Source organism: Cydia amplana, chromosome 8, assembly GCF_948474715.1.
Source record: "Cydia amplana chromosome 8, ilCydAmpl1.1, whole genome shotgun sequence".
Lineage (NCBI taxonomy): Eukaryota > Metazoa > Arthropoda > Insecta > Lepidoptera > Tortricidae > Cydia > Cydia amplana.
In genome coordinates this window covers 18,259,106-18,283,125 of record NC_086076.1, presented here as the reverse complement: position 1 = coordinate 18,283,125, position 24,020 = coordinate 18,259,106, and the positions used below count along the sequence as shown (strand labels likewise).

General features: G+C 37.9%; 1 protein-coding gene across 1 annotated transcript in view; it reads right to left on the bottom strand.

The window, feature by feature from the left end:
* The window catches only part of LOC134650606 (blood vessel epicardial substance-like), a 51,157-nt gene extending 27,438 nt beyond the window's left edge, over positions 1–23,719 (bottom strand). The window contains exons 1-6 of the mRNA XM_063505558.1: positions 23,531–23,719; positions 8,248–8,604; positions 5,957–6,159; positions 4,684–4,878; positions 2,361–2,469; positions 278–389 (exon numbers count right to left, since the gene is read on the bottom strand). Of these exons, the coding sequence (XP_063361628.1) occupies positions 278–389; positions 2,361–2,469; positions 4,684–4,878; positions 5,957–6,159; positions 8,248–8,559 (931 nt within the window). The 5' untranslated portion in view covers positions 8,560–8,604; positions 23,531–23,719. The remainder of the gene's footprint in view (positions 1–277; positions 390–2,360; positions 2,470–4,683; positions 4,879–5,956; positions 6,160–8,247; positions 8,605–23,530) is intronic.
* Positions 23,720–24,020: the final 301 nt, after the last annotated feature.

The following is a 24,020-nucleotide window of genomic DNA, read 5'->3' as shown; positions in this document are numbered from 1 at the left end:
TGGTGTATGGATTATTCGTTAGTACTGTAGTATTTATTTTATTATACCCAACCTGACCCAACACAGGTTTTCCTAATAAGCCCTACCTACTCGACGCGAAAATGTACATGTCTGGGCATTCACTCATTCATTTATTCATCAACAAAATACATAATTGTTATTAGTTGCTAATGCTATGCTATTGATGTGCAATAAAGTTTAAATAAATGCGTTGTTTGCTAGTAAAAAACGCAGATTTGCAATGGTCCTTAGACTCAATTGAGTAAGGGGTACTGACCTATGAGACAGTCGAGCACGACCTTGAGGGCCGGTCGGTGCCGCAGCACGCGCTCCAGGCGCATGCGCGGCCAGCACACGCACGAGCACACCTCCTCGGCCACCACGGTCACCTGAATTTAAAAAAAAGTTATAGCGAACTAATCTGTCAGTCAACGCCGGGAGCATATTTGGCACATTTTATGCCGGGTATAGTCCCTATGACGGAATTAGCCACATTGACCTTACTGTAGGTAACTAACTACCTCTAGGTCGTCTAGGTTAGTCTTAAAAGTAGTTTTCTTTTGCAAAGAACCTGTTATCGTTATTTTTAGAAATAAAATATCGTAACTAATGAAAACAAAAATTCAGTACAGATTAATGAAGTTAATTTAAAATACTAATTGCGTAAGTATTCCGGGCCTCCCATGGTCTCCCTGGGGATCTATTTTAGTGAACACAAATACAAAGGTCAAATCAAAAGACAATGGATTATTATTATACCTTGGTAATGCTACTACTATACGTAAACACTAATAAATCGCGTCGAATGAAGCTGATCACATAATTATCATCGAACTTCACTTGGTAAGTTCGTTTGATTTTTAAATGTACCTACATAGGTAAGTTAAATTGTAGGTGATAGGATTACCAATAACATTGTAGCATTTATATACTTATGTAAGTTTATTAAAAAAAAACTGTTTATTTCACAAAAACAAATTTTAGAGAAAATTTGGAAGCAAAGCAGGTACATTTTACTAAACCGGTAAACTGGGATTACTTTGATTCATGTGGTAATAATTAGTGATCATCGATTTTCAAACTACATATTAAGGCATTCGTTTTTGAACGCTTCCATCATGTATTTCTGTGAAGATTGCCAACCACATCATAAAATTGTGAAGCACGCGTTTAAAAATTGGAGGATTTAGTATACCCCGCGAATAAAAGTAACCCCAGTTTACGGTAGGTATGATTATGCCTAAAATGGGCCTAAAAGTGGCCAATTTACCAAAACATAACACAAACATCTACCCAAATCATAATCCAATCATCCCTTAAGCACTCAGTTTATCCCAGTTCAAACCCATTTGCCAGTCAAATTAGAAAGCCGGTACACTAGCTCTATAAATACCGTACCATTTCAAATCAAAACGAATTACGTAAAAAGGTATTTCGAGATTTGGAACTTGCCCAAGTGCGCGCACCATTTGTCATAAGGCGTGCCTTCTAATATGAATTTAGGAACTCCGGAAATAATTTGCATAAAACTTTGGCAACGTCATGACTTTGTTTGTGCAAACAAGTGTAAATATTTAATGTTAAAAGTGCAAAATCTCTCCAAGGGTAGGGTACTTATATAAAAGTCGAGAGCATATTAATTAACTCCTAGTTTTCCATACGTCACGTTATTGTCGGACAATCTTACACAATCAATCTAGCCCCACCAGTAAGCTTAATAAGGCTTGTGTTGTGGGTTCTAGAAGACGATATACCCGCCCAGAGACCTATAAAAAGGTCTCCTGTTCCATTCTAATTTGAACTTTGTGTTGACATTATAAAATTTCATTTTGCTCGGCAAGGTTTGACGTACGGGCGGCTAGAGGATAATAGAGAAATATAGATAACCTACATACATCCATAACACAGAAACAAGTATTTGTGATGCACACACAAATATATGCCCTTTATTTGTGTGTGCACTACCGAACCGACTATACTTGCCGCAAAACAAACTGGCCTCTGAGATTATAATGCTATCTCCTTTACCCTTGTGAAGACCAAACAAGAGTGAAAGAAATTGCATTATGACCTGACTCGCCACTTAGTTTTGCGGTAAGTATAGGCTAGGAGGCCGTCAAGAAATAAGAGAGGAAGCTTATAAGATCTTTTAAACTTTAATGCCGCTCTTAGACATTTGATTGTTTCACAGCTTCTAGGGACTGTAGAAGTGTAGACCTGAGTATATGGTTTTAATTTCAATTCGATACGAGATAAAAGGTCTTGAGAGGCAGACGGACGGACGGACGGACAGCAAAATTATCCTATAAGGGTTCCGTTTTTTTCTTTTTTAAGTACGGAACCCTAAAAATGATGAATACCTGGAAGACGTCATCAGATTGCTCGCGGTTGGCCTCCCACTCCGGCGAGTCTATGAACTGATACGGCTGGATGAAGTGCAGGTGTGTCTCGTCACAGCTGACCCGCATCCTGTGACAAGCATACAGGTACAATGTACGAGTACAATAGTATAACACATGGGTACATGTAAGTTGTGGTTGAATAAAGATTGTATCTATCTATCTATCTGTTACAAATGAAATGGTAGAGCCGGGAGATCGCCGAACGATATATTATGCTCTTATAGAACTTTCAGTAGGAGTAGCAAAGAAAGCGTTATAAATGTCCTGGTTACCGTCTCACATTTTTTTGCTCCCCACCGTAAATTTAGTTTATGGTGGGTAACAAATAACGCGACCAAATTACGTAGGTTGTTTTTGGTACAGTCAGCAGCAGAAGTTGCTAAGCGGACGAGGTGTTCAAAATGATATTGACGCGACGTTATTGTTAAGAGAATAAGAGCGTATCAAGGTCATTTTGAACCTCTCGCCCGCTTAGAAACTTCTGCTGCTGACTGTATGTTGTCAGGAATGTTAAAACTAGGGAATGCTCCCGGTACTGAATTTGTATGGCGAGAACCGGGAATTCCCGGTTCCGGTACTGTATTTGTATAGAAAACCAGTACCGGGAGCACTCCCTAGTTAAAACGTGTTTTTAATTGGATGGAAAAAGCCAGAAATTCATCCCTTCCGGCCTGTACGATAGATACTGCTAGTAACTTTCAGGCCAATTCGAAGGTCCACTGACATAAAACTGATATCTAAATTATCTAATTTAGACATGCATTTCACTCGTACTTATCCGTACATGTGTCGGCGCGAGCGAGACGTCGTTTAGATATCAATTTGATGTTAGTGTACCTTCGAATTGCCCTGTATGACTCATATAACAAACAGAGATACCAAGTTACATTTGCATTTATAATATTAGTAGGTATGGATTACATGCAAAAGGCTAGTCAATTTCCTCTTGATATATGAGCTCTGGCGGCTTTTAAGGGAATTGAAAGTGCTAACACTAAGTGTGGAAGCAATTTTAATTTCAGGTGTGACCTAGGCCTCGCCCTAGTCTAGATATAGCTCTGTTTATATACATTTTATGTGCGAATAGTGCTAATTAATTACATTCAACACATAGTAAACAATGTTAACCACTTCAACTGACGTGATGAAAACATTCAACAAATGTTGGTAAACATTCATTTGTTTGGAGGCTTGGCCACAAATACACATTGCATTGCGTTGTGTTTGGTTTGTTTGCCTGTTGGGTTGTGCAATGTGAAATTTCACTATAAATCGGTAATTTTGAGTATTTTGGTAGATATTGATGTTAAAAGATTTTATGTAAGTAAACTTAAGGTAAATGATCAGTTCTGATTATCAAACCAATTAGTAACACTAAATAAAGTTTGAATTCAAATTTTCTCTTTGACCCTTTCTATTGCAGACGATTTATGGTGTACCTATTACCCCGGAGACACACCGTTTTTGGTGGCCGAATAGACCGATGCGAAACCGACACAAAAAATCGAGTTTACCTACGTGTGACATTCGCGTAAATACCTACTGATATATTTGGGTGCAGATTTACAAATTCACGTTGTTGGCAAGCCTGCATAACAATAATTTTCTACCTCTAGACTAGACCAGACATAGGTACCTCTCACTAATGGGGGTGCTATTTTTACGTTTTAAGCACCTTAAAGTGCCCCAAGGCACAGGCTGTAACTAACACCTTTCAGGAAATATGACTGCAGTGAAGTCGGTAAAAGCGGGTAGTGTTAGATGCAGACGGCTTATGTTGCCAACATGGAACGTAGGTAATATGATGAATATAGTAGAGACCGACTATATTCATGACCTATTTTATTCTATAAGGGTATCATTCGATGTAAATATATTGAAAGTATTTACGTTACACAAATGTAAGACTAATCTAACTTAACTAACACATTTAATTCGTTGATAAGTATGGTTTACAGTTTTGTCATATTTGCTAAAACCCTTTCAAAATATCGAAAACATCTCATTTTATGACTTTACCCTCCGAAACATGGATCTCTTCAATATTTTTTGAAAAGCATCGAGTCCAGCATCTTGAACAAGTTGAGGTACAGCTCGATGTGACCAAGAATAGCTGAATGTGTTAATAGTGAATGGATTAAATGATGAAGTCGGTTAATAAATATCTTTAACAACTCACTTAACCTTCAAAATAGAAGTATAGAAAGCCTCTCGGTCAGTTGGTGTAGTCGATAATGGCTCAATATGTCAAGAATGAATGGAATGAATGGCAACAACTCACTTCCCCTTCAGCAGTATGGACAGCCGCTCGTCAGCGGGCGTGACGTCCTCCACGGCATACGCCTCGCCTGGCTCCAGCCGCAGCACCTTTGCCTCGCGCGTCAGCTCTTGGAAGTGCTTCTTGTTCACTTTCAGCGGCTTGAAGAGTTTGAGGTACAGCTCGGTGAGCTCCAGCGAGAGCGCTGGGGGAAGAAACCTATGGGAAGGAACAAGCTTACGGTGAGTTTGCATCAATTTACAAACGATTTTATTTAAATCTTTAAATGGGAGATTCGTTGGCACGACACTCCTGACATTGTTGAAATATTAAATCTTGTCAGTCCTTCAGTTATTACTGGAATGGCCCGGTTAAGTTGCGGTCGTCATACGACGGTTAGGTTAGGTTTGACTTATTCATGATGTGGCCAACCGGTCATTAAAATTTCATGAAATTATCAATTCTCAGTTTTGACCACGACCTACACACAGCTGCAAAAGTGCATACCTACTCACTTTATGATATATTATTATTATTGAAAATTCAAAAAAGATTGTAAAATCCTACTTGATTGAGATTCTATTCTATTCTATTCATTAGGGTTCCGTAGCCAAATGGCAAAAAACGGAACCCTTATAGATTCGTCATGTCTGTCTGTCTGTCCGTCTGTCCGTCTGTCCGTCCGTATGTCACAGCCACTTTTCTCCGAAACTATAAGAACTATACTGTTGAAACTTGGTAAGTAGATGTATTCTGTGAACCGCATTAAGATTTTCACACAAAAATAGAAAAAAAACAATAAATTTTTGGGGTTCCCCATACTTTGAACTGAAATTCAAAATTTTTTTTTTCATCAAACCCATACGTGTGGGGTATCTATGGATAGGTCTTCAAAAATGATATTGAGGTTTCTAATCTCATTTTTTTCTAAACTGAATAGTTTGCGCGAGAGACACTTCCAAAGTGGTAAAATGTGTGTCCCCCCCCCTGTAACTTCTAAAATAAGAGAATGATAAAACTAAAAAAAATATATGATGTACATTACCATGTAAACTTCCACCGAAAATTGGTTTGAACGAGATCTAGTAAGTAGTTTTTTTTTATACGTCATAAATCGCCTAAATACGGAACCCTTCATGGGCGAGTCCGACTCGCACTTGGCCGCTTTTTTTTTTCAGTTCGCCGTACAGAGATTACAAAGTTGACAAGGAGTCGCATGAATCTGCAAGCCAGTACTCTAAACTAGGTATATTTCAACACCATTTTATTACAGGCTAGCAAAACATTATTTACCTACCTTATGATCAAGAAGATAGTGTGTACAGAATTGACGAACACTAGCGCCAGACTCCAAGCCAGCACATCGGGTGCGCACACCTCAGCGCCGGCCCACATGCCCATAAGCACGGCGCCGGCGCACGCGAGCGCGCGCAGCACGAGGATGCTCTGCTTGAAGCTCTTCGGCGCGAGGAACGCAATCGCGAAACAGAGATTCGCTGCCTATTAAAAATTGGATCTTAAGTTACCAATTTACTTATATCATTTTCGCAATAAGAATTGTATGCTTAGCATAAATTTAAAAGTGGAAAAATTACTGTCTCTACGGTAACACTCTTACGGTAGATGTCGCTAGGGTCCCCTTGACCTATACGGTGGAAAAATTTGCTGGCTATGAATGAGGTCTTGGTAACTCTGATCAGATGGCAGAGCGCTGGAGTATCGATCCAGAGGCCGTGAGTTGAAGTCTCATCCAAGACAGTAATTTTTCCAATTTTAAATTTATTTTAAGCTTATAATAGCATTGTTCGCAGACGTTTTAGCTTGTTAAAAATTAAATAATTTTATGGTCTAGCCGTTTATTTACGTCACTAAACCATGGACATAGACAGAAAATATAGGACATACCTATGTGAGATGAATTCTTTTTTAGCGTGTTTCACTAAAAATCTAGGTAGATTTTTAGTGAAACACGCTAAAAAAGAATATAATGGATAGGCAGATGCCTATCCATGCTTTTAGCAACATACTTACCTATTGCTAAAAGCATGACTCTTTCTTTTGGTTTAGTCTTACCCGAGTAAAAACATACATGGAAGTCTATTATGGCTTCTAAAACAGACATTTAATAGGAACAAAAAGCGTTATTTCGCAAAACAATGAAACCCATCTGGATAGTACGTCCCAGGTATTTGTTCAGCTACAAGAAGAGCGGCATGCATAAATCGTCCGGCACAGCAGAGAATAGACAGCCCAGTAACGAACATTTTGGCATCCAATCTACCAACTTCGATTTAACAAATTAGTTTCCACGTTAGATGAAAATTTAAATTGATTTTCTCTTACAAAAACCCATCATTTAAAGCACTTTTCGAAGGACGTTGTTAACTTTATCGATGCAGTTTAGCGTGCGGAAATAGTATTTATGCAACCGTTGTCGTTATATGTTGTATGCAAGAGGTCAAAAAAGGCGAGTGGCGTGAGTAACAATTTGAGGCGAAGCCGAAAATTGTTAATAAAGACGCCACGAGTATTTTTTGACTCGGTTAAACAACGTTGCATACAATACTTTTTCTACGACCAAGCATTTACTTTGAATTAAAATTGTAAATTTACAAATATTTTTAATTCAAGAAGTAGCAAAAATGGAGGGTACGGGCGGGAAAAGAATGAATGAATGAAATTAAAAAAAAATGTCTATGGTTCACTTATTCGTCAGAGATGACATTTAAAATAAGGTTGGCAACACTGTATTTCATTCAATATTTTTTATGTGGTCATTACACGAAGTATCGTAAAATCGCCAAAAAGATACTGCGTGTAAGCACAAATTCTTTTTTGGGGAATAGACTAAAGACTTGTCTTGTCAACTATAAGGTAGGGTTTTAAAGGTGTGTGCACGACCCTTTAAATGACAAATAAAAGTACGGGAGTAGAAAAAAAGCAATAATGACGTCGCTCAACGTGTATAAAAATGCCTGTTACTTATAATAAATTGAGAACGAAATGCGGTAAACCTTCGGTAAATTACGTAGTCGGAGCATGAGAATATTATGCTAATATTGTTTTGTAAGTGAATTCAAGTTGCCTTATTGGTAGTCTATGCTTATACTACGGATATGGTAAATAAATAAATCGCAAACTTTGTCCAAGTTAGCTATTAAAACTAAAGTCCATTGTATTTCTACATTAGGGCCAACACTGTTATTTTTCTTATAGGACTATAAAGGATAACTCACGCTAGACCAGGTCGTGCCGAGGCGTATGTCGGACGCCTCGGCACGACCTGGTAATTTTCTATAGATGTTAGATGTTATTTGTTATAGATGTTAGTTGTTAGATGTTCTTTAGATGTTAGTCCGTATTTCTAGAGCCACGATTTACTGATTAAATACTACATCAAATACCATGATATAAATGCTCCGGGCAAATTCTTTGACGCTACCAGCAACATCAGCGTCAAGCCATCGCTCGGGGTGTTTAAGTACATGAAACCCATCTGGATAGTACGTGCCCAGCTGTTTGTTCAGGTACAAGCAAAGCGGCATGCATAAATCAAGATGGAAGCATAACACTAAGTTGTATACCGACCTGAAACAAGTCCTGCTGCGCGTTGGTCCACTTCGCGCAGAACCAGTGGTTATCGTCGTCCGTGGCGTTCCCGTTCAGCTGGTCGTAGTCAGCGTCGTAGGTGAGGTTGAAGCGCGAGGCGTTGTAGAGCGACGCGTTGTACAGCGAAGCGTTGTAGCCCGCAGCGTCGAGTAAGGGCGCGGGCGAGCGAGGCGCGTGCGCCATGCTGCGCCGGCGCCGCCGCGCGCCCTCGCCCTCGCCCCCGCCTCGCCTCCGCTTCTCCGACACGAGACGATTCAGTTGGGCTCGAGCCTTCACTATTACCAACTCCATCACCACACCGGTCACCCACTTCGCTTAGCTGAGAGCTCCCCGTGTCTGGAACAAATGAGTCCAGGTTATTATAATCATAACTTATGATTCATAAGAGGTATGACATGAAAGAAGCGCTGGTGGCCTAGCAGTAAGGACATGCTACTTTCAATACAGAGGTCACGTGTTCAAACCCTGGCTTGTACCACTGAGTTTTTCGGAACTTAAGTAGGTATGAAATATCATTTGGTAGGTATAACCAGTCGCTTTTCGGCGAAGGAAAATATTGTGAGGAAACCGGACTAATCCCTATTTGGCCTAGTTTACCCTCTGAGTTTTGCAAAAAGTAGTGCCTACGCCAGTTCTTATGGTCGTCGTCTTCGTGGTCCGTTCTTTTGGTTCAGGTGTCATAAATTTGACGTTACACTATACTGTTGATGCGTATGCATGCATCCGACCAAAAATACACTCCCTGACTATTTATACGAAGATTTAATAGTAAAAACCTCATCCAAATTTTCAAGAATCATAACTAATCGTACTCAGCATTATGTTTCATTCCATCGTTAAATTCTACGAATACCAATGCTCTTTATCGCGAAATCTTGAAGTGAATTAAATTCATGAAGTAGATTATATCTAGATTTTCCCATATTATGGGGACTTGGCACAGTTCCTAGGCGTGAAACCGCAATAGGGTAAGAATATTCTTAAAGATTTTAAAAGTTTTATGTCTGCTGCCAGAAACATAGAATTCCTCTCAAGAGGAATTTATGGGAGTATCGCGACATGCATGGGTTAACAAATTATACATAAACCTTCCTCTTGAATCACTCTATCTATAAAAAAAACCGCATTAAAATCCGTTGCGTAGTTTTAAAGATCTAAGCATACATACAGACAGACAGACAGACAGCGGGAAGCGACTTTGTTTTATACTATGTAGTGATGATATACCTAGGAGGGAAACGAGCAGACGAATCGCCTGATGGTAATGATGGTCAGCAATTACTGTTACACATGGACACTTGTAACACCAGAGGGGTTGCCAGTGCGTTGCCGGCCTTTAAGATAGGAGTACCTACTCTCTTTTCTTGAAGGGTTGAAGGTCGTTTCGCGGGCGATAGTTCATTCCATTCTCTGACTGTGCGAATTCTGTACTTAATCATTATTATTATATATTCTGTAGTAAAGTTGAGTGCCTTGATATGTGTACCACATCATCCTTTATTCCGTCTGTGGAATAATTAGCAGCGTCTATCACGCCTTAACGCACTTAATCTTGCACCCAATCTGGTCGTCTAATACCATGCTCTAACTCCCACTAACACATTAGCTAACACACGTGTAGAGTGAAACGGCTAACGTGTTTCAACATTAAGGCTTGGTAATCTTGTACCCGATCTGTTAATTGCATGTGAAGACTTCTTTACATTCCAAAATGTCTTGTCTTTATATATACAGAGTGATATCGGAAACGTGACCAAAAGTAGCGTGTAAAACGCAATGAATGATATTTATTATGAGTGATAAAGAGAACGTGACAAAACATAAGTTACTGGCGTAACGAAAACGTAAGATAGTGATCCATTTTCAGCTACGGTAGTGATTTTTCAAGTTAGGTATCTATAACAAAAACACTATTATACTTTAAACTAAACATAATATAGTATTTTTAACTGCATTATTAATAATGTGAATAAAAAATCTGTATGAAGAATAATCATTAACGGTATTTAGTAATAATTTGTTGTATCGGTGTATTATTATTTCATGTATTTAACTACTATCGTTTTTATGATGGTTGTATCTTTATTTAATTAATAAACACACAATTAGGTATACGAATAACTTTAATCTAATAACTGAACTACCTATTAAACTTAAAAATCTAAATTTAAAAATCAATAAAATAAAATTCTCAAAATACATATATTCAAATTCTTAACATAAATAATTCTAGTAAATAACCACATATTTTATTTAGTCAAAAGTGGAGGATAATATAAAGGTAGTTTTTTCCTAGGACACCCTGTATAAACACATAAGCCCTTTTATCTCTGAATGTCCGAGTGTTGCGGATTGCGTGGCCTGTAGTCGTCTTAAAGGCCGGATTAGGGGAAGCGTTTCCGCAAATGTTTGCTTGAACAAATTGGCTCCGTTGACCAAATTCTGTGATTGACGAAATGGTTAAAAGGGGACGTGAAGCCAGGAAATTAGAAGGAAACAAAAGATGGCGCGTGAGACATGGCCGTTGCGCGGGTTAATTTTTAACTGAATTACTCTGATTATTTTCTTTATTTTTCGTTAAAGTTTTGCTCTTTCATACACCTCGGCTATAATCACTTTTTATGTTATACAAAAATATACCTACTGCTATGGTATGATTTATATACAACTAAAAATATTATATGACATAATATTTTCGCGTTTTTTTTTTCAAACAAACATTAGGTAAGGTACTTAAGAGGCGACAGGAGTGGTAATTTCTCCATACATAGTCCATACGAGTACGTTACTCGACTGTTTCCTCCGTGGGTTTTGAAGCTAAAGCAATGATTTTTTCAATACAGATGTACAGATATTGTCAATATCTGTGTCCGACCGTTTTTTGATATTTTTGTTTTTTAAGGCGCTAGAGCCCTTAAAAAATGGCCTAATTGACTATGCTGCAATGAGAGGCGTGGTATTCAAAACTGATATCAATTAGCCAAAAAATCAAAACGGTCCGACACAGATAATTTCATAATCATTTAGATTTCCAAATTTGGTTACAACTGATTAAGTTTTAGAGGAGGAAACAGTCGAGTACGAAACCTCGATTTTTGAGATTTTTACGCAGGATTTTTCGCACTAGTTTTAGGAGCCGCTTTCGTTAGCGAGACGGGTATATTTACCTAAAATATTTAAATCTCAGCTCCTGTTCCGTCTTAATACAAAATATACTTCCTCAATTTTGAACTCTGCAGGCTTCGAAGCTTCTACGTCAATAAATTAATAAAGTCTGCTATTCCTTCCTCATGTTTCATACAACGCATGCATGCATGAACGAGATGAGGACTTTATTGAACCCACGAAAATTCCGAAGAAAAGTAATATCGTGGGAGGCGTGAGTTGACTAACAAAATAGAGGTCTATTCTGATAGCTTACACGCGGCCTAATTCGAAACGATATGGATCGGATCTGTTAGTAACAGTTTTGAATGATTCACGGTTAGTTTTACTAGACTTATATCGACCGGGATATGAACCGTGATTACCTTTTGTAATGTTTTCGAACTCCCGATATTTCGACGCAGTTACAACAACAAAAGTGGTACATACAGTACTAAAAGAAATTAAAAACTAGCTTAAATCTAAAATAGGCCCTTGAGGCATTGTACCAAGGATGCTAGCGACATTTCCTCGCTGTATCGCAATGCTGATAGGTTGTGCGAGGTAGCCGCCAGCTCTTCGGTCACCAGTTACGTCAACCAGACGCTTCACGATTTCTGCGACAACAAAAGGTAATCATGGTGCATATCCCGGTCGATATAAGTCTAGCGCATCTGTTAGTGTCAAAAGTGACGTTTTTGCTTGAAGAAACGATTTTTTAAATAACACCAACCAACAAACACTAGAAGGAACTGACATAGGGACCATCATTCAACGCGAGAGGTATAGTAAAGTTGAGCGTATAAGAAAATTGTGCCATTGCTGGACACTATCCCAAAAGTTGCCACTTTCAATCTAAATTCCAAGCAGTAGAGGTAACCAACAGGCTGTCAACTATTGGAATTAGTTTATTAACCTTACAGTTTCTATTTTAGAGCGTGAAACACGGTCACTAATTCGTTTAGCGGTCACGTTTCTTATGTGCCTATCTAAAAGTTGGTTGGATAAAAGGCTGCAAGCGGCACCCTTATTACAAAAGCCAATATTTACCCCTGATACTATTTTTTTACTTCTTAAAAGTGGACTCAGCTGTAATGACCTATCACACTCTCATACTGATTTAGAGTGGCATGGTGACCGCGATTTGTTTTGTCATTAACGAAAACATGACTTAACCGCGTATAATTAAGTTTCAAGATTACCTCCGACGTTTCGAGGAAGACGTGGTCGCCGTGGTCTCGATGAAGACTGCCTAAAGTTGACAACAGTTTATAGTTACTTAAATTTATCGTAATAATTTAATTCTACGATTTGTCTTAAATGCTACATCTAGTCAAGTGAATGATCTGTGTATAATACCTACTCACCGTGGACTGTGGAGCAGGTGGCATCCATATACAAACACCTTCCTTAATTGATTAAATAATGATTCTAAAACCAACACGGCGAGACGTCGCACCGCCAAATTAGGAACGGTTGACAAATAGGTGGATACTTTAGGTACTTTGATACTTTGCGATGTGGTGATTACATTGCGTTTGCTATCATTAAAATATTTTCTGTGTAAATGTTATGTATGTAATAATATTGTCATATTTATAACCTATATAAAGTCACACTGATTTAAACTTTCACGATTTTTACACATTATTAAATTATACAACGGTCATCATATAAAGGTATATAAAGTCATCAGCACAAATTAATGGTAACTTGATCATCATAGTTTAACTCATTTCATTATTTATTAAAAAGTATTTATTCATAAAGTAATGTCCTCAAATGACGACATACCGCCAATAAAACATATCGATGCGGTAATCCATTACAGTTAATTACTTAACTTGAAGTTACAGTGGTCATAAAATAAAGTACGTTTATAGACTATTGGAGACCAATGGCAATCCTTCGAAAGTCGGTCAGGGGTATTTCTACTGCCTGTAAAACACGTGATTATTCCGAGAAACCGGTATAAGAGGGCTCTCCGATTACCCACAGTTGTTAGTAATCTGTAGTTCATGTTATACTAGCTTGCGTGGGCGCAAAGAGAATACGCTGGGCTACGCTCGTAGTTCGTAGATGTTATCGTTCACCTGCTACGCCATAGCTCACAGCCATTTCGTAGCCCTCCTGTAGCTACGAAAGTATTGAAGCTTAAGATTGTATTGGATTTAATTTTTGTTTTGTTTTGAGAGGCAGGAAAAGTATTCATTTGTTTTAGTTTTTCTCTGTGTTTGTTTTACTGTCAAGAGCAACACACGTTTGCATTTTGTACCGACTTCCTAATGTAGGTAGTTGAAAATGCGTGGTTTTTTTTATTCTGCTGCTGTCGGTATTAATGTAAATATTAAACTCTTCATTACATAGTATAAAACAAAGTCTCGTCCCGTTGTCTGTCTGTCCCTATAGATCTTTAAAACTACGCAACGGATTTTGATGCGGTAATATAATTATATTATTAAAGATAGGTAACATATATTATTCAAAGAAAAAAAACCATCACGAATAGCATCCTATGTACTGTGTAATACCTACATATAAAATCATTTAAGAACATTTCTTGAATTATTATTGCCCAAAATTTTCCAATGACATAACATTTCCTGAAACTCTATGTAATACTTTTTAATTAATCTGTGTAATTACCGCACTAGGCCGGTAAAGTAGCACCATATGTTCTGTAAAATAAAATACGATGCCAACTTTAACACGTGTCTAAAAATACGCCGGCAAATCAACCAACCAATAAAAACATGTTAATTTTAGCCCCACACCAGACTGTCAATTTCAACAAAAGTGACGTACAGAGTAACGAAGCTGATAATAAAAACAGCTCCTCGTTACAGGGTTGTATAAATAAACCTTTGAAACACCCATACACCGTTTTAAATTAGCAACAGAACGGCGTAAGTGCCTGTTTTTGTTAACGTTTATAAGTCGAAAGAGTTAGAAGGTGGGAAACCGCGCATAATGAACGATGGCGGCTGGAAGTAATGCAATTTGATGCAAATGCGATTTGTTTGGCGATAACACGCCACGCCACGTGGACGAGGAAGTGTCGGACACGGTACACGGTACGGTCGCCTGCAATAATGTTGCAGATTATTTAGGTATCAAAGCATTCGTGAATGAACAGGTCAAATGTGGGAAATTAACTCCGGGTAGCAATATACGTGTACGTGTGTGTGTGTATTGTACCTATGGGCCCGATTCGGATTTGTAATAGACATCTATTAGATATCTTTTAGACATCGCCAAGGTACGATAACGATATGTTTAAGATCTAACCTGCCAAATTTGACATTTCCGCGATTCTGGAGATAGTCTTGAACGATTTCCACAAGATATTACTTAGAGATCTAATAAAATGTAGTAGTTTTTAAGGTTTTTTTATTATTGTATTTTTTGACATGTGCCGTTAAAGTATGTAAAAATTTACTTCTCTCTGTGAGATCTAATTCACATCTAATTCATTCACGACCTGTCGTAAAAGTGACATTGGTTGCCCGAATTGTGCTGCAAAAGAGAACTAGTTGATATCTAAACTATATCGTATCTAGAATGGATCTAGTACGTGTCGTCTCTTGTGAATATATTGAAGTTCGAATACGGCAGTATATCGTGTGAATAAAAAAGTGTATCGTCCGATTCTACTTTTAATAAACGTCAAGAATTAGACCTCAAAACGATATGGATCGGATGTCAGTGTTAAAAGTTATAGTTTTCTGTAATGAGGTGTGCTGTGAAATGTAGAATATTTGTATTGTACCTATTGCAATGTATTTGAGTAATAAAAATACGGTAAACACATTTATTCAATTAAACCTAATCTAAAGAGACTTGTCGGATAAGAATTGTCAACGGGACCATCATTCGACGCGAGAGGTATAGGTATGTAAGTTAGTTTAAAGGGGCCCACTGATTAACAGTCCGCCGGACGATATCGGCCTGTCAGTTAGAACAAAACGTTGACAGTTCCGAACAACTGACAGGCCGATATCGTCCGGCGGACTGGTAATCAGTGGGCCCCTTACACATTCGCAGAGACGACGATAACAAATTCAAAATCGGAATCGTCAATCTTTATGGCGCTTTTCACTAGCAGTTTTTGAATTGAATGCTTTCTAATTTATCGATGTTGTTCGTAGTTTTAGTATGAATATTTGAATGTATGCCAAAAGTAACGCGGAGCCAAATGAAACGTGCGCTGGAGAAAGATGACACAGTTTACGAATAAGCGTTATGATTATTCACAAAGTTAGTGGTATGTACTTGTGTTCACAGAGAGAGGTATCTACGTAGGTATAGGTATCCTTATAACTTTATAACATAACTTCTAATGTATTATACAGGGTGCCATTTGAGTCGTGATCAGTAATATGTTTTTCTAACTCCATAAACAACGAGCAATTTAATGCCCCTACTCTTACTAAAATCAGACAAGATTTTTTTTATTTTTTTTTTTATTTTTTGTCATTTATTTTACTTTTACAAGTGGCAATGTGGTATTTAAACAGCTTTGTATGATATTTCAAATGAAAAATTAAGTAAATTTTATTTCTAACTGGGACAAATGACAAAATTGATGTCAATGACAGTTCCGATTCAAAGAGGCGATTCAATTTACTAATTTAAATATCTTAATAAGCCGTTGTAATATCCTAAATCCACTTATAAAAGTAAAATGAATGACAAAAAATAAAAAAAATCTTGTCTGATTTTAGTAAGAGTCATTAGGGGCATTAAATTGCTCGTTGTTTATAGAGTTAGAAAAACATATTACTGATCACGACTCAAATGTCACCCTGTAGATATAGTATGAAGTGTGACTACTTAAAAACACAATTCTCAAAATTTAATAAAATAGTTTGATTTGTTCCCTAAGTCGTTTCAAATGTGCACAGATATAACATCAAAGCGCACTTGGACCCCATCCGACTCCACAGGCGTATTACACGGGCACTCTCCGCTGGCGCCACGATGACTTAACGCGGACGGAAGCGGCGAGGATTACCCGCCTCCGCACCACCACAACACACCTCAAAAACGCCTCACCCACACACTGTCAACCACTCACTTACACCCTTTCGTCTCAAGACGCCGCCGTATGCATACACGCTATTTATTGTCCCTCATTTAAATTATAAGCCCATTCTACTGTTCCGCTGAGCTGCAGGCGCCGTAAAGTTTTCGCTGCGATTTTATGACAGGCCGATTCTGCGATATTCGTGCCAAGTGACGTGACCGTCTTAGAATTCGATCCTAGGGTTGGCATCTATTCTGTTAATAGCATTTCTGATTGCTACTTCACTTATGTCGCTCGGTCATACTTTTAACCTGAATTTAGAATTCAAGCATGTTTCCGGCTTGACAACTAAATCCTTACAAATTGGAAAACCGTGTATCCTTTTTGCCTCGCGTCTCTATCGCCGTTGGTGAGGATCTTGAATTCCCCCTGAGATAGCGTTATCTTCTGCCTGTCGATGTCCCATCCCATCATTTATTCCAGTTTAACACTATTAGGTGCACCGTGTAGCTGGGTGTCCAGGCGTACTAGCCAAGTCGCCATCGAATCGCTTAGTGTCTCTCTGTCACTCTTCCACATTAGTGTGACAGTGACAGTTGCGTTTCGATCGCTACGGAACGTTAGCGATTGGCATGTCTACGGGGCCTGTGCTGTGCGGATTTGGCCAGAGATCTGATCTGATTCTGGTAGAGGTTGTTGGACTACGAACATCGTTTTGGTTTCCTTCTGCAGTGACCTAAGTATCTCTAATATTATACGAAATTGCCTAGCCTATACGCTTCTCATTTTATCTGGCTCGACCTTCTTACGTTGTACTAGTATCTCCATGATACCGAGAGGGTTCGCCGATGCAAGTGCAATTTGTCGAAACTAAAAATAAATACTGAAGTAGTACCGGAATTTTCTTCCTATAAGGATGACTCACGTTAGACCGGGCCGTGTCCGGGCCGGAGCTTCCGGAGCTCCGTTTTCTATGGAAAGCATCACGTGATCACCTGTCATCTGTCATAGAAAAGTAAGCGCCGGAAGCTCCAGCCCGGATACGGCCCGATCTAACGTGAGTCATCCTTTAGGTATATTGTGTAAAAGTCGGGACTTTCATACCTGGCACACCTAACCCCTAGTTTTGCCAAGAAAGGAAGGTTTATCTTCCAAATCCTTAAGTTGAATTGGTAAAAGCAAAGGTTTATAGCAACAATGTGATGAAATAATTATTCAATAGTCGATTGAAGTCAGTAGACGGGTATGTAACCTTGAACTACGTCTTGGTCGTTAACATTTGACGTTTCACATTCGGGGTTGTGTAATAGGTAGGTATTTAGGTAGGCATTTAAGTGGTTGCTCGTGATTCCTATAGCAAAATCTAGGTTCCTGTAACTATCCGGACATTGATGTTATACAGGATATGGAAAACAGTATAAATTAAATTTAGGTATTCATGCAACTCATGTATTTGCTAGCTGATATATTTCAATTTTAATTTCGTTCATGCTTTCATCAGTTTTAATACTTATACCTAATTTACGGTTCAACTTACTATAATAATGTATCAAAGTAAAGTAGATAAATTAATTTTGTATCAAGCAGAAACGTCTGCTAACGATGCTATTAAGCTTAGAAAAGCTTTGCTTAAACTTTTTCTAATTTTAATTTATTTCTAATTTTAAAGTAGGTAAGTATACCTACGTAAACATTGCAAGAAACGTACACAATCAATAATGTTTGGAATGTCATCCATTTGGCTCACGCAAAAAGGTCCGCCGATGATTAATTATTACTTTCATTAAAAACCCCTTGTCTAATTAGTTAAGTGTCCTCAAGTAGGTAAAGTAATAAAGTTAACCGAGGCGCTCGTCGGCTGTCGCCAAGTTTCGGCTGCGACATTTCCGGTAACTTCGTTTGATTTAACTTTATTAAGAAATGCGGGAAGTATCATTCATGTTTATAAACTTTACAGGTTCTAAAGGAGCAATCTATTTTCATTGCATACTCGTGAAGAATTACGTTGGTATTTTTAACTTTACGTGCAATATCACGTGATCTTATCAACTAGAGCAAAAGTTTCGAACTTTTATAACGGTATCAAAAACGTAGACACGTTGCGTCACATCGCGAAAATAGGTACACCTTTTTTCGCTATAAAAAATTTGGGGATAATCTTACAAATATACGTAATAAACACACAAAACCCAGGACCTCCTGTTTCGTATTTAGGGTCACCACCCATTTGTCTAGGAGGGTTGATAGAGTTCGACCACGCTAACTTTTCATGGCATTTACAATGACAAAATGTGCCCACGTCATCATTAATGTCAAACTAAAGTAAAATATTATGTTTTATGAATAAATGTATGAGTATGAGTATGACTTCTAATAAAATATGACGTTTATGACACTCCCTTACTGTGTTCTGTTCAAATTGGTACAACGTTAGCTTAAGACGGGCTCTAAAATGCATTCAAATTGTTTAACACCGCAAGAAAGAAATATCACACAATATTCGATTCAAAGAATATTAAAATATAACACTATATTCAAGTTTTATAGTCCTTAAATAACGATCAAATGCGAACTGGATCCAAATGTGTTTCGTATTGAATCTAAATTGCTACAGTCCGGTGCCTAAACTACGAAATTTATTCCCGAATGCGACACGGCGTACGAAGATCGCTGGATGAGGCTTCAATACTTTCAGAGTTACTGACTCACAAGATAATAAGGATACTTAAAAATCATTAGTAAAAAGTAGCAAATGAAAACATGGTTGGTTTCGCTTATACCTGCCTAATATAGCGTTTTTAGGGCTATGAGCACAAGAACCCATGACATTTTTCCCAAAAAATGCCAATAGGTTAGAAGTAACATTTGAGGATACATACACGACTTAGTACTACGATACATTTCTGTAGATACTCCTCTGATTACATAAGTATCTGTTGAATTTGTCCTATATTTTCCCAAGTTTAGTCACGAGTAGCATCGCTCGGCTCCAGGGTTAATCGGAACGTGTATAAAATTTGAATGGATTTTACGTTATAGTAAAATAGAAATTAGATTTGGATAAAATGAAGATAAACAGAACAAGGCCCCTTGGCACGGGTTGGAAGGCGACGGGTTGGCGGGCTTTTCAAGGGCTCGGGTCGTCTTACATCAAACAGATACATGAGCCTCTACATACTCTACAAGTCTAAAATGGTGAGTCATTATTTGAACGCAATAGACCGTGAGTGCGAGGCCATTATTGCGGATATGCCACACTGGCTTATTGAGAGCATTGTGGTCTCAGTTTGCGATTATAAATATATATTGTTGTGTTTTTTTACCTCATCTGCATATAAATCCGACTGCAGAACAATACAAAACTCAGAAATTAATCTTTGAGTTCTGACGCTCGTGAGTCCTAACATGACGTCATAACATAGCAGTACTAAAATTAATGAAAACCCAGTAAGTTCCTTAGTTACTAATTTGTTTGTGAGATATTGCATTCAATAATTAATTTTATTTTACATTGGTGAGTAACAACCTTTTTATTATTTTTTTAAACTTACAATTTCAAAATCTTTTTGTTAAAATGGTGTCATAATTTTTTTTATTTTTATTTCCACTCTCTCTATAACACTTACTTTATGAAACTTGAATCATTATGTTAAATACAATTGTTAATGCGTCACTAACCCTAATAACTATCTAATCGAACGAGCGAGCGAAGCGAAGCGAAGCGAAGCGAAGTTCTTACATTCAACTTTGAACACGCGGCTGGCTAGCGGCACGTCCCGGCATTTCGATGTTTTTAAGCTGAACTGTCAGAAGATAGTTTGATACACAATAACTTAAGTAAATTTGTTGTAATTTAAATGAAATTGGGTAAACGTGTAGTCGAGGGCATTATATTTTAGTCATTAAATTATGATCAGGCTCGATCAAAGGGTTATTGAGCTAGAAGAGCTTAGAAGGCCAAAAAGCTGTTTGTGAGGTGTCTTGCTATTCTGGTCATTTTATTTGCAAGAAAGTATGGTCGAGTTTGGTATCAAATGAAAGTGCTCGGCTTACACTTTTATAATATCGTTTTTAAATTTACCATTTTGAAATAGTTAGCAAGATACAAATAAAATAAAATAAACATAATATAGGTATTTGACATTTGACAGGAAATATTTCGGCTTACCACAGATACAGTATCAGTTAAGGGCTCCACAGATCTTGCAAAAAATCGTACGCGGTTTTCAATCCTTTGACGACTGCATTCAATTGATATTTTTGGCGAACCGCGAGTTCTCAGTTCGGGGCGAACTACTAGTTATTAGAGTATTACCCTACTTTTACAAGAAAAACAGAAAGGAAAGGGCGAGCCTGACCTAAATGGGATCGCATTTACAGACTTTTTCTTTTCTCCTTTTTTTAATGGCCACTACTCGTAATTAGCCTTTTCTACAGCTTTCACGGAAAATTTATCCTTATTACCTCCGTTGCAGCTTGCAGTTATTGAACTTCTTGATCAATTATCTGCTGGCAGTTTGATTTTGGTCTTCACACGATATTTATTCCATTTTTTTAAATATAAGTAAATGTTACTTTTGGATGCACTATATAGGTACGATATGCATAGGCTTGATGATAATAAAATGTGAGTTAACTATGTTGCCTGTTTGCTAAAGATTATTTGAATTGGGATAAAGTATCTCATATCAAAATTGTACTGAAAATACGCGAATTACTTGTAAGTCCAACCTGGTCCTATTTAGTTATAAAATAAGCCCTTTGATTCCGTTACTAAATAGGTAAAGAAAGTTCGTCATTATTTACTACTTTAAGGTACATTAAGGTATACTTTAAGTCATTTATTTCCACAGTTTTCGTCATTATTACACAACATACATACATAGTCAAGCTCGATAACATGAAATACATCAGCCATAATGCTATTCCATTTTTGAATATGAAAGAAGAAAGAACACGTGCGTACCTACCCGGAGAACCCGAGATTCAACCCGACTGGCTTTTCCGTGACAACACGACCCAACCGTACGATACGTTTTCGATTTTTATTACACACGCGTTCGATGTCATTATAGTTCGACGTTCGACATTACTAAGCTAACATCCACATTCCACTGTACAGGATGATATTACAAAAGTGTACAGAAATAACAAGAAATTAAAAGGGAAATTGATACCTTGTAGCCCACACGTCAAAACTTGCCAAGAAAAATGCAATTTTGATTTGTCAAAAAGAAAAATCAAAATACAATGGAATGAGGGAATAGGGATAGTATAAAACAGTTATAGCTAAGAGTTTGAAAGAACTGCCAGCTTTTAACATTACAATTCATAACTATTTGAAGGAAACATTGAAATAGTGAGAAACTCACAGACTTAAATTTAAGTCTGTGGAGAAACTAAAAACGAACGGCCTAATTCGGACTTAAAGATATGTCAAAATTTTGTTAAAGATACGATATGGATCACTTTTGACACTGACATATCCTATCCATATCGTATCTTTAGCAAATTTATGACGTATCTTAAAGTTCGAATCAGGCCGCAAATGCAAATTCCTTGTCCCATCGGAGAGATTTTCCTGAACAAATAAATGATATGTAGTCAATTGTACACGCCTAATCTCGTATTCTTTCTTTATTCCATCTTGCTAGCCTTGAAATAAAGGTTACAATTTGATCAGTTTAAAGTACCTATGCGTGTTAACTTACAATCAACCGAGCGGTTTTCCAAGTCCATTTTTGTAGTAATAAGAGGAATTACATGACATTTACTAGAACATTTTACCGTCGCTTATCATGGCACTTCCGTTCCGTTCTCTGTACAAGTGTACATACTAAGCGTAATTTCAGAGTATGTCCTAAAACTCCTAAATAATGTTCCGCGGAGGTACGAAAAAGTATAGGATGTTCGTAATTCAACGGAAATTTCCTTACTTTTCTTTCCATTATTGGTATTTCGTATTTATTCTATCCAGAATAAGGATATAACGTAGTGGTTATATTCTCTTTGAAGGAGATCTTCAAACTAGCCAGATTTTATCCAAATTTAATAAGAAAAATATCGACAACATAATTAAAATCTGCCATTTACGTTTTACCGTTTTACAAACAATTCAAATATAATTTTGAATTAGCCTCCTTGATGCTTAGAGAGTCATCTGATAGCTATGCTTTGAGTTTATGAAATATTGGTGTCATTGCATGAGTATGAGTTTTTGAAATACCGACGAGTAGGTAGGTAAGGTTATTTGGAAACCATAACTATTGCTGGATTTTGGTAAATTTATGATTCAAAATTATATTATTTATACCTTAATAGTTGGAGCACACACATTTAAAATCAGGCACTATGATGGTAATCTCGTGAAGGCGCCAAGGTCTAACGATGGGCTCTACGAATCACTTCAAAGAGTTACATTTGCTTTCCGTTAATTATTCTACAATACTGTATTCGTATTGGGACATACCTAGCAAAACTACTTTTTTTGAACTCTGCTGCTGCTACTGCTGATGATGTCTGCAGTCGCGTCTAATTGCTACGCCTCTTTTCATACATATTGTATGGGTCGCAGCAGACATATTTTTTGAGAATGACCCACAAACAGAGTTGAGAATCTACCTCATTCATCCCAATGAGATTCTACGAGAAAGATCTCGTAGCGCTTTGACGCCACGACGGCATGATTTCTGAACCGACATTTTTTTAGCAATGGCTTAAAGATACGTAAATACAGTATAGGTAGTGTAGTATAAGTATATTTGTTTCTTCAATATGTTATAATAACAAAGGTTTTGTGGTAAGTAACGCATTCATAACGGGTTTTCAACTGAGATCGTAACCAACAATTAGATTTGCGTGCATTTAGACTGTAAATTCGACTTTCACGTGTACGTAAAAACTCAAAGCTCGTGTCATTTGTTTTCCATAACGCAACGTAGATATTATCATGATGTAGCCAATCTGGACCAAGATCTTTATCAACACCGCGTAACGTCAGTTGAGATTCGATTTCGTTCGCATGAGACACGCGCTCGCGCTCAGACTCTGGGGTTATCTAGAGCCTCGCTCATCACCGGGTGATGGTCTCACCTGAGAGCGTCCCGCCCACTTGTGGCGGTCAGGGGGCATCACATCATAAAGCACAACACGGGAGCGCGCGGGCGGGCATCGCGCGGGCGTCGCTGGCTCGGCGGAGCGGCCGTACTAACTGCCCGCTCCCGCGGCCGCCGCGCCCGTCGCGACGGTGTTGCCAGTGGACCACAAAACGCTGCTTTCATTATTTGACTTGGCCAATTCGGACGTACACTGACATCATAATGATGTCATTTACTTATCGTGCGTATCGCTCGCGCCAATACATAAATCATACATAAATGGACAAGTACGAGCGAAATTGACGATAACTAAATGACTAAATGATCATTTAGATATCATTCTGATGTCAGTGTACTTTCGAATTAGCCTGTGAGTTAAAATCGTTCTGGGGCCTTATTCGACATGCCACTTTTGACGTCGCATGTTGAAGTTCATTTGAATCTGAACAATCATGGGTTGTCGAATAGGTAAAGTGTGTCACCTG